The following is an 11,821-nucleotide window of genomic DNA, read 5'->3' as shown; positions in this document are numbered from 1 at the left end:
GAGTTATACTGCATTGCATATGTATCTAATAAGAAAAAGTGCCGACACTTGTAGGAGTTTGTCTCACAGTCAGTGGGTTGCTGGTTTGATTCCCACTGCCTGCCTCTGTCCATTCAATTCTAATTGCAACTGTTTTTGCTAGTTCAATTTAACAGCATAATGAAGTAGCCATGTCACCTTCAGCTGTAAAAATGCCATATGTATCAAATAAGATATAAAAGAAAATTGACTATGTGAATGCCTTGAAAATGGGCTGCTGTCTCTTTAAAAACCTCCTACTGCCTCAAAGGCATGGCTATGTCCACCCAGGCATTTTGCACAGCTTGATTTCTCAAGCATACATGAAAGGATCAAGACAACACTCCGGGTATGTTTTTCATGAGAGAATATTAAAACACGATGCACTGCTCAGCACAGTCAATTTTACATAATACTGCCCCTTTAAAATGAAGGCAAATTACATCCTGTATTTAATGTTTTTGTCTAGACTTTGTTTCAAGGTCAAACTTACGACACGAATGACCAGAACAAAGCTTTTCCCAGAAATTTATTAATCAGATTTTCATTCATGTTTCACAGAATTTACATCAAATGATTACAAATAGAAGAAAATATAGTAAAATTGGAACATAATGTCAAACATACAGAGATCTAATAATGACTTATGATTCCAATGCATCTCTAAGAATAATAGTTTATTAGGAAATTGATGTATTAAATATAAGTAAAAACCATAATGTATTTTGTAACCAAACAGTTGAAAGTCAAGAAGAGTACAACAGTCCATGTACTCAAAACCATTATCATGGTGCTGATGTTATGAGGCAATACAATCATATGAACATTTACATCATATGTAATATAATCATCAAACTCAGCCAGAAGAATACAAAACTGTGCTTCTCCAGCTGTTTGTTAATTGTCATCAAAATTATGATAAATTGCAAGGACACTGAACATATAATTGAGTATGGAAAGCAGATCAGTCATGTAATTACATTGCTAAAGCTCATGTGCTATAATGAACATGTTAAGGAAGTTACAGCGTAAGGACAAGTGGGATGTTTTTTTAGTATTTTGGATTTTCATAAAGGTTTTTTTTTAATTATTTGATGTCTTATTTTGTATTAATAGAAACCTAAATAGAGAGAAACAAAAATGATATTTTTAAACAGATACATTTATGTTGTTAACATAAACATTTTGTTTGGTTTATGAACAGGGTAAGATTTAGTTCAATGGAAGGAAATTGGAAAATGATCAATTCTGAAACCCGACCTTGCTTTGCATTGGCTGGTACCTCATGTCAACAGTGGTTTGTTATTCTGATGGCATGGCATTTTTTATTTTCTTGTGGTATTGCACTGAGAATTTAACATTAGGAATGTGTAGACCTGTGTTTTATGTGCCTGCATGTGTTTAAACTGAAGTCTATTTAAAAGTATGTAACACAGCTTACATGACAAACAATTGATATGAAATGAGAAATTGATCCCGGGCATTCATCCAAGCAACAAGTGCATTAATTCAAAGATGCACTCTTTAAGGATCCCATTTAGCTGATACCAGATTTGCTACTTGAAGCCCTTTTGAATTTTTTTGGTAGCTGCTTTCAATTTACCCCACATAGACAGAACGATTGTTCTGGTTCCTTCATCCTCTTTGTTTTTCATCTCCTCCAGTTTCCGAATTTTATTGGCTTCTCCTCTTTCATCCAGCTTTTCAATCAAAAAGTCATATGGGACAAATGTGGACACTGAATTAACTTTCAAAGCAATCTGCCCCAAATTGTCAATATGTTGGAGAGCTTCTTCCAGCAGCTGCGACTTTTCTGCTTTCAGCTTTTTCAAGTCTTCCTCAAGATTACCCAAAAAATTCAAACCTTTTTCTTGTTTTGATTTTCTTTTAATCTCATCCAGGCTTCTCTGAACCCTTTTTGTCTTGTTAACATATCTCCACTTCCCTTTCACATGAGCAGATGCAGGACACTTTAAAGTACACACAGTGCACCGGCCATCTTTCATCACCTCACAGTCCTCGGGCTTTCTAGAGCTTGAACATCCAGGATAGTGACAGTTCTCCTCACAGATCGTACAACATACTGCCCCTTTTACTAAAATCATCAGCCAAATGTCTCCTTCGATGGCTTCTTTGCCTTTGTAGGCTTCATCAAATTCTACAGTGACCTTCTCATTAGTTTTGTTATTTTCATGTATCTCCAGAGCTTCTTTAATCTGTTTCGTTTCTGCCTCTTTCAGCTCAGACAGACGGATTCTTTCCTGCAGGTTCTGGATGCAGGCAGACAATCTGATCCGTTCATTGAGAACATCTAAAGTCATGTCTAGTTTTCGGGGTGCAGTTTTTTCCAGAAAGGCAGTAAAGCCACTCAGACCTCCCATTGCTATTTTATCAGCATTTTTATGATGCTCTTCCTCTATTCGTTCTTCATGTTGGCAGTTATTGAAAAGGAAGTAAACAGGTTGCTCCTTCTCATCTCTGGCACATTTAATCTTGGCAGCATTGAGAGCTTGAAGCAAGTCCTTTGGTCTTCTTCCATTGGAGTGAGTGACCAGAGCTACAATGTTTTTCTCAATGTCTTTTCCAAACTGAGACATCACTGTATCAAAGATGTACTGCAGTCGGTCACTCAGACGATTCACGCTCGACTTCACCACCAGACCCACCGCATGAAGTTCGTGAATACCATTTTCTGATCGAAACAATTCAAATAATCTTTCACTGACAATGACATCATGTTCAATCCCTCTAGTGTCTCCATATCCAGGAGTATCGATGATGGTCAGAGAGAAGGGCAGAGTTTTACCTTCAAAACCAAAGAGCTGGTACACAATCACATCTGATGTCTGGCTTTCTGTCTGACTTCTGTTCTCATCTTCTATGATCTGAAACCAGACTTTATCTTCAAATGTCACTCCCATGGCGTAGTTGACTCATGCTTCAACCTAGAATTACAAAACTTGGTACACATGTGTATCTCGTCAGGATGTACAAAAAAGTCTCTTGGAGCCGTGGTCTAAACCCAACAGGAAGTCGGCCATTTTGGTTTGAAGTTCCGATTTTGTCCCCATTTTTGACATTTACAGCCTTTTAACATTTGATCAAACTCCTAGGGATTTTGATTGATCAGCTTCAAACTCAGTCAGTCTGATCATAAGGCATGGCCGATTTTTAGTTTTCAAAACGGTGTGTGTATGAGCATGCTGAAAGGCGGTTTCTAGGGGTCAAAGTTCACCTATTCGCCATGAAACACAAAACTATTATATCTCTTACACAAAAACACAGAGGTACCAAACTTTCAGTGATTGATCATCATCGGGTGCCCTACAATACCAAATGGTCAAATGATGACATCACTTAGGCTACGCCCCCTGAGAACAGGAAGTGTCATGTTTTACTGTGAACGGTCGCTATCTTACCCCTTTGACCTAATCAATATGAAACTGTGTCCAGAGACAGAAGACATGTTGGTGTGTTGTGGATTCCAACCCCGACCGGCTTCGATGGAGCAGGTGGGCGTGGCGGCGTGACCTGCCACGTTGTTGCCATACGTTTGCTTCTAGATTCCATATATTTTGACCAAGCTGCACCAAACATGGCATGACTGATCCTGGTGGGATGCCTGACAATCCTATATAATTATATTATGACGTCATCTAAACCCCGCCCCCTCTGAACAGAAAGTCCTGTTTTTTTTCCTTGGAAAGTTCCATCTATGGCTCTCTTGACCTAATCAAGGTGATTCTGTGTTGGATGACAGATAGGAAGTTGGTCTCACTTGCTTTAAAGTTCCAAGAGTTTTCAATGGCAGCGTGGCGAAGTGAAATGTAACGCCATTGCCATACGTTTGCCTCTAGATTCCATGTTTTGACCAAGCTGCACCAAATTTGGCATGAGTGATCCTGGTGGGATGCCTGACAATCCTATATTGTCATAGTGTGACATCATCTAAGCCCCGCCCCCTGAGAACAGGAAGTGCTGTTTTTTTCTTTGGAAAGTTTCACCTATGGCTCTCTTGACCTAATCAAGATGATTCTGGTGATGAGCTCTGTCAATGCTTGCTGCTGGCTGAACTCTGTGGGTGTGGTAAAAGTGGCGAATATCAGTCCCTCGCCATATTCATACGATTGTCTTTAAATCACACATAGATCATCCGATTGGCACCAAGCTCGATATGTAAGACCTTTGTTCACTTCTAAACATCCCAACAGTAGTGAAATGTAATTTGACTCCACTGCGCTCCCTAAGTTAATACTTTGGCTACATCTCCTCGCTGCATCGACCGATCTGCATCAGATTTTTTGTGAGTCGTCGGGGAGCGCTGCCGAACGCATTCGTGTGTATCACCTGGTGGACGGGTGGGGAAAATGCGTGGCTGGCGGGCGGCGGTGCGGGAACCCCCGCGGTGGCCGATAGGCTGGAGCGGCACTGAGCTGCGAGGGCCGCATGACGCCGCTGTGCGGCTTTCATTTTAATTATATTTTTATCTTTAGGCAACTTTTCAAAAATACTGACTTGTATTGGTCTGCTACACCCATTTTTAGGTCAGAATTATCTGATTCAGTCACAAAAAACAGAGCAGAAGTGATCAAACATGGATAAATATTTCTTACACAGAATGTGAGGTCTGGAGAAGATCCAGAAACTCTTCAAAGCTGAAAGAAACAAGAAACATCAGTATCAGGAAGGAATCTAGATCTGGAGTTTCTCCCAGTATAAATCTGTGGATGTTTGTGATCCAGAGATACAAATAAAAAAACACAAGTACAATAAAAGTGTTTAGATTCTTTCATAAACTCATCATCAACAGATGAACGAGCGCTTTATCTGTGCTGCAAAGTGAAGAAGTATCTTCTTTATGTAAAACACTTTCTACTAGAAGGTTTTCTACATTTATCAAGTTTTTATTCTGAACAAAAAATTACAAGTTTTGGCTTAATTTTTATTAAAATGATTTCTGGACTTCAAAAGATTTAACGTATTTGACACAATCAACATGTCAGGCTGTTGCTGTGTATGAAGCGCTGTATCCTCATTTTAACATGAAGATACATAAACATGGATGGATTTTCAGAGCATAAGTCATTTATTGCTGAGCAAACTATATCAGAGAAATATGATTTCCTTAAAAAATTTAATATTTCAGATATATGTGTACAGTTGCATAGTCAGACAGATCTGTGACCCGATTGCTAGAAATCTGCTTTAAAAGAATACAAAGGACTCAAGTATGAGTAGCAGCTGTTCAGGTGAACATAGAAGACAAACAGAAAGCTGCAGATATGAAATATGTGATGAGGCACATGCATTTTACTAGGTTGAATATACAGGTTAGCTCAAAGCCTAAATAAAAAATTTAAATATAATGAAAAATATAAACATGACAAAAAAACACCCCGTTTCTTTTTTGTCCTAGAAAAACTGTTTAAATAACTGAAATATTTCATTGTTCAGCATTTAATTTGTTTAATTAAATGTGTCAGAAAAGTCGTGGTCACAGCTGATAACTATTGACCCAGAAATGATCTTACCTGTTGTGGCTCAGGAATCTGATGGCGTCAGTGAAAGAATGAGCTGTGTTCAGACTTTTTAATGTCTGTGGGAGGAGACAGACAGGTCACATGTTTTTAAAGATGCATTCTTTAAAAACATGTCAGATCAAAAGTACATCTTCTGATGTGAGGGTAAACATTTTTTGATCAGGTCTTTACCATGTTATAAAAAAATTTTCTGTCTGTAATTTAAGGATAAAAAGGACATCAGAGATTTTAACATCTGTTTTTTTAAAATCAAGAAGTCAAAATGGAAAAATAACCCCCCTAAGCACTTGATTTATACAAAATGTATGAACTTAAAGCAGATGTGCTTTCTTATGACCATCACAGTTGACCATGAAAATCCATAAGTTTAGAGACAAATGGGAAAATATAGAAATACATGAAATAATAAACTACCACCATCATATAGTACTATTACCAATATGTTTTTGAGTATTTTTTAGTACGTTATCTAGGGTGGTATTAACAAGAAAATACAGGTCCTTCTCAAAATATTAGCATATTGTGATAAAGTTCATTATTTTCCATAATGTAATGATAAAAATTGAACATTCTTATATTTTAGATTCATTGCACACTAACTGAAATATTTCAGGTCTTTTATTGTCTTAATACGGATGATTTTGGCATACAGCTCATGAAAACCCAAAATTCCTATCTCACAAAATTAGCATATCATGAAAAGGGTCTCTAAACGAGCTATGAACCTAATCATCTGAAACAACGAATGAACTCTAAACACCTGCAAAAGATTCCCGAGGCCTTTAAAACTCCCAGCCTGGTTCATCACTCAAAACCCCAATCATGGGTAAGACTGCCGACCTGACTGCTGTCCAGAAGGCCATTATTGACACCCTCAAGCAAGAGGGTATGACACAGAAAGATATTTCTGAACGAATAGGCTGTTCCCAGAGTGCTGTATCAAGGCACCTTAGTGGGAAGTCTGTGGGAAGGAAAAGGTGTGGCAGAAAACGCTGCACAATGAGAAGAGGTGACCGGACACTGAGGAAGATTGTGGAGAAGGGCTGATTCCAGACCTTGGGGGACCTGCGGAAGCAGTGGACTGAGTCTGGAGTAGAAACATCCAGAGCCACCGTGCAGGAAATGGACTACAGGTGCCGCATTCCCCAGGTCAAGCCACTTTTGAACCAGAAACAGCGGCAGAGGCGCCTGACCTGGGCTACAGAGAAGCTGCACTGGAATGTTGCTCAGTGGTCCAAAGTACTTTTTCAGATGAAAGCAAATTTTGCATGTCATTCAGAAATCAAGGTGCCAGAGTCTGGAGGAAGACTGGGGAGAAGGAAATGCTATTAGTCCAGTGTCAAGTACCCACAGTCAGTGATGGTCTGGGATGCCATGTCAGCTGCTGGTGTTGGTCCACTGTGTTTTATCAAGGGCAGGGTCAGTGCAGCTAGTTATCAGGAGATTTTGGAGTACTTCATGCTTTAGCTTTATGGAGATGAAGATTTCATTTTTCAGCACGACCTGGCACGTGCTCACAGTGCCAAAACCACTGGTAAATGGTTTACTGACCATGGTATCACTGTGCTCAATTGGCCTGCCAACTCTCCTGACCTGAACCCCATAGAGAATCTGCGGGATATTGTGAAGAGAAAGTTGAGAGACGCAAGACCCAACACTCTGGATGAGCTAAAGGCCGCTATCGAAGCATCCTGGGCCTCCATAACACCTCGGCAGTGCCACAGGCTGATTGCCTCCATGCCACGCCGCATTGAAGCAGTCATTTCTGCAAAAGGATTCCCGACCAAGTATTGAGTGCATAACTGCACATAATTATTTGAAGGTTGACTTTTTTTGTATTAAAAACACTTTTCTTTTATTGGTCGGATGAAATATGCTACTTTTGTGAGATAGGAATTTTGGGTTTTCATGAGCTGTATGCCAAAATCATCCGTATTAAGACAATAAAAGACCTGAAATATTTCAGTTAGTGTGCAATGAATCTAAAATATATGAATGTTCAATTTTTATCAGTACATTATGGAAAATAATGAACTTTACCACAATATGCTAATATTTTGAGAAGGACCTGTATATTTGAGTCAATTGCATTTGACAGTTTTCTTGGTTTTATTGATGGTTCATCAAGTATTGGTGCCAGAGCATCTGGTACCTGAAATTATATTAACCTTGTTATTTTGCTGGTCAAATTGTCCCATTTTAAAGTTTAATTTTTTTTTAAATACTTGGAAGCATTTTTTTTGCATGAAACTTTTTCTATTTGTCTTACTAGTTGCACTCTACATATAAATTGAAAATTTATTCATTTTACACATTTGCAACCCCCACCACTTCTACATGTTACATAGATACTGTTTGAGTCAATTTGACCCGGCAGTCAAGTTGAAGGGTAAAAAAGATTTTAAAAAAGTCCAATTCCACATGTTTCCTTGCAACTATGAACCATATTTCACCACACATACACAAACACAACACACCACACACATACATGCGCATGTGCACGCACATGAGCTCACTTTCTCACTATTCTCTTTACTTCAAAAGGAAACTGAGAGAAGCAAGTGTTCATACAACTTTTGATGGGAATCTTTTCTGTTCCCATGGACAAACTCTACCCACTCTGAGTGACACTCAGCAGAAGTGGAGGAAAACTACTCTCTGCATGACTCATTTATCTTGATTTTAATCAGTGGGTCAATTTGACCCTGAACAGAATGTGTGTCTCAAGTTCGATTATGAAGCCTAGGCGCAAATTCAAACTGGAAGACTCTTTTATCCCCACCGGGACCCGTTAATTGAAGGGACCTGCCCACAATCGTCGACCTATCAACGCCGGACCAAGCCACGTCACATCCAATCATCGACCAAGTCCCAGCTGATAAGGACCTTCATTCATGGCGTCCTTCGCTCTCCAGCCGAGCTCAACCCACCACCACCCCTTCTCCTCCATTCGCCCGGTCCTGAGGCCCGCACCCTAACCCAACCTCCACCACCAGTGCCGGGCCCTGGGGGATGACGTTCCTAACAGCATCGGGGATGCTCATCTGAAGCCTGTCGCTAACGCTGCGATAACCGTTATCCCCAGCCGGGGCCCGAGCGCCAAAGACTTTAAATTCTGTTTGTCAATAAACTCTTCTAATTGTCTTCTCATCTCCGTCTGAGTCTCTCCAGATTGAAATAAAGATCACCCATTGAAAAAAATCAAAATGTAATATAAATGTTTTTTTAAAACATAAATTTCAAGGAAATTATTGTTTTTTGTGTCTAGGTTTTTTTCCAGTGGACATAAAAAATGTAAATTCCGTTTTTTATGCCCAAATGAGTAAATGAGTAAGTTGTTGTTATTGATCCTTTATTTGTGAGAAATAAAAAAAACATCATTGCACAAATATTGATTGAAATGGTTAGTATTGGAGTTAATAATCAGATAAAAAAATATTGTGGAGGAATCTTTTTTGCTTTCTGACACTATTGCATGATTAAACACTCCCCAGGTCAAATTGACCCACGAACATTATTGCTGTACTTCAGAAACGAATATAACAGGAGGGTTAAATATGTTCCTCATGCTGTTTATGGTTAGCCTGGTGCACACTTGTCAGCACTGCTTCCTGTCTTCTGAAAGGTCTGGGGTTTCAATCCCTGCAGGCTGGACTGATTTAACTGTTTATGAAATCATAGGAAGTGAAACTGAGAATCAAGTAAAATATATTTTACAGTACTCCCAGCTCACCATGTTAACTGATGTTGCACCATCAAAGAACTTTAAGGCGACTCATTAACTGAATGTCCACAACATCTTTTAGATTTTCTTTATGCTAAATATTTTATTAGTAAGGCATTTTTGCAAGGGTCAGTACAGCTTAATTCACTAGCAGAAATAATCAAATAAGTAAAATCAATTATCTAGTCTATATTTGTCTAATGCTGAGAACTAAAAAGGGAACCTTTGAGAGAGACGGACGGAGCATGGCGTTTCGAACCCCAGACCTGGCCTGTTGATGAAGAAGGTGCTGCAGCAGGAGGAGGAAGTTGATCGGCGAAGGCAGGGATCTCTGTAGGTCTGTAGGTCTCTGCATGGATGGTGAGGTCACACAAGACTTGGGTGCTGGCAGGAAGCGTACTGACTTAGAGCGGCAGGTCTTGGGTCTTAGGGTGACTTCCTCATGTGTGTAGCGGTCCTGAGCTTCTTGACTTGCAGCTCTGAAGCTCCCTTCATCTAGTCTCATGATCTTTCTGGTCCTTTGAGATGTAGACAAGCTGACCTCATGAAAGGAAGGCATGAGTTCTTCTTTGCCTTGTTCTTTGTCTTTGCCTTTATCTTCATCTTGGTCTTTGGGGTCTGAACCCAGCTGATGAGAGAAGTGCGATGTGAAGCCACAGGTTCTCATCGCACTTCTCTCATCGTCTCTCAATCATCTTCTCTCATCGTAAAGACTTTAAGCCTGACCATGAGTTCCTGTGGACCCAAACTAGATAAATAAATGTCAAACAAACATTTTGACTAACTGATGGAGCACTTCTTGATCACTGTTAAAGACGAGAAAACATCATTGCCTTCAACTATGATTTTGTTGTTGGCTACAATTAACACTTAAAAATCATGAACAAAAAACTCACTGATGCATTGTTGTTCTTGAAAATCAGTAATTTTTTTAACTCTTGCTGGATTCAGATGCTGAGCACCAAATATCTCAGGGTTGAGCTGTGTTTAACAATAATTGTCCATTTCATCAGATCACTGCTGAGAAACTATGTTGTGTTTGGAGGAAATGAATTCATATTAAAGCCATTTTTAGATGTTTTTACTCACCAAACGGTTATTTGTGCATAACTTTGACACAGCTCCTCTCCTGACGGCCCCAGCTCGTTGTCCCCCAGACTACATAACTCTGGCAGCGTGAGGGCATCACAAATGTCTCAGCTTACAGTCGCAGACCCTTAAGCACAGCGGGAGATATAAACTGATCTATTGCACCAAACAACAAAGCAATAATCCAACTGAAACAATAGAGTTTGAATGACATGAGGCTGTTTATGTAGTTTCATATTCTGAACATCCTTTAATAATGTACTGCTACCCATTATGGAGATCACTTGCAGGATATGTTTATTCTAGGAAAGTCTGCTGTATACGAGTTCCAAAGAGCCTCACCTCCTATATTTGTTATACAGATATATCCTTTATGTGGAAATCTAGTTAAGGTTAGGCTTTTAGAGAAAGATTTGTGCCAATTACAATTGCCATTGTTTTAGAAATATTTAAATGTTAGAAATATTTCTTGAGCAAAATCTCCACTTTGGGAGCTTCAATGTATACTGAGATATACAATCAAGCTTTTATTCAAAGTCAGTTTTAATTTCACTGATAGACTTTACTGTGAATTTTCCCCTGGAGATTAATAAAGTATATTCATTAAATCATATACTGTAGTGTCATCAAACACTGAGATGACTGCTTTGCTTATCACTGATGGTAAATCACTTGTAAAATCTGTATATAGAATTTGGCCAAGACCAGATTTGAACTGGGGAATTTACTAAGAAGAGTGGAGTTTATTACTTGGACTGCAGATGATGAGAGCCAGTGGAGCGAGTGAGGGAATGCGGGGTGAGAACCGTGAGTGAAGTGTGTCTGAAGGATGTCGATGTTTATTGGGACAGGTTGCACAGAGGAAGCAGGTCTCAGGAGCTTGAATGTTGTGAGCTGCGGAGCAGAATATCTGGAAGGTAATTGTTTCACTGGTGGTGGGTTCCAGAGATTCACTCAGGGAAGGTTTCCACATGAGGAGATAATGGCGCCGGCACAGCTGGCTGCTTGCAGACGCAGCTCCCGTCGTGTGTGTTAATCTGAGTATATTTGCTGTAACCGACTAAGGATCCGTGCTTAAAGAACCCATTGACCATCAGTTAAGCTTTCAACAATGGCTGGATGTGGTTTTGTTGCTGTTCTCCGTGTTCTTCTGCTACTTTTTCTACTCTTTGTTACGGAGAACCTCGCCGAACGGAGTAGCGGCAATTTTTACGCGCGTGAACAGCTGATTGCGCTGTGTAAGCCTCTGCTGCTGCCCGGAGACGGGCCTGTGGTCCCAGAGGAGTTATGGAGGAGACGCCGGGGCTGCAGGTCTGGAGTTAAACGGAGGGAGAAGAGGAGACGGCACAAACCAGCGGTACCGGCGATTATTGTGGGGAACGTGAGGTCTTTGGGGAATAAGGCGGACGAACTCACGGCGCTGGTGAGGACCCAGAAGGAGTACAGGGAG

At 40.0% G+C, this 11,821-nt stretch overlaps 1 protein-coding gene and 1 long non-coding RNA gene across 2 annotated transcripts; both read right to left on the bottom strand.

Moving 5' to 3' along the window:
- Positions 1–529: 529 nt before the first annotated feature.
- On the bottom strand, positions 530–4,488 carry LOC114149889 (uncharacterized). The gene is made up of 2 exons (XM_028025989.1): positions 4,302–4,488; positions 530–2,950 (listed from the first exon to the last, which is right to left on the bottom strand). The coding sequence occupies exons 1-2, from the start codon at positions 4,486–4,488 to the stop codon at positions 1,575–1,577; spliced, it is 1,563 nt and encodes a 520-aa protein (XP_027881790.1). The 3' UTR covers positions 530–1,574.
- A 120-nt stretch (positions 4,489–4,608) lies between these two features.
- Positions 4,609–11,349, bottom strand: LOC114149576 (uncharacterized). Its single transcript, XR_003596539.1, has 4 exons — positions 11,122–11,349; positions 10,372–10,498; positions 5,550–5,614; positions 4,609–4,673 (listed from the first exon to the last, which is right to left on the bottom strand). It is a non-coding gene; the product is annotated as an uncharacterized LOC114149576 (long non-coding RNA).
- Between the last annotated feature and the right edge of the window lie 472 nt (positions 11,350–11,821).

This window comes from Xiphophorus couchianus, chromosome 8 (assembly GCF_001444195.1).
Source record: "Xiphophorus couchianus chromosome 8, X_couchianus-1.0, whole genome shotgun sequence".
Taxonomy (NCBI): Eukaryota; Metazoa; Chordata; class Actinopteri; order Cyprinodontiformes; family Poeciliidae; genus Xiphophorus; species Xiphophorus couchianus.
This window is presented reverse-complemented; position numbering and strand designations above follow the sequence as displayed.

Excerpts from the sequence above, each read along its gene's own strand:
- LOC114149889 (XM_028025989.1), bottom strand. The coding sequence starts at position 4,488 with ATGAAAGCCGCACAGCGGCGTCATGCGGCCCTCGCAGCTCAGTGCCGC. Across the intron at positions 2,951-4,301 it reads AAAAAATCTGATGCAGATCG|TCAACTACGCCATGGGAGTG; the intron begins GTCGATGCAGCG and ends TTGAAGCATGAG.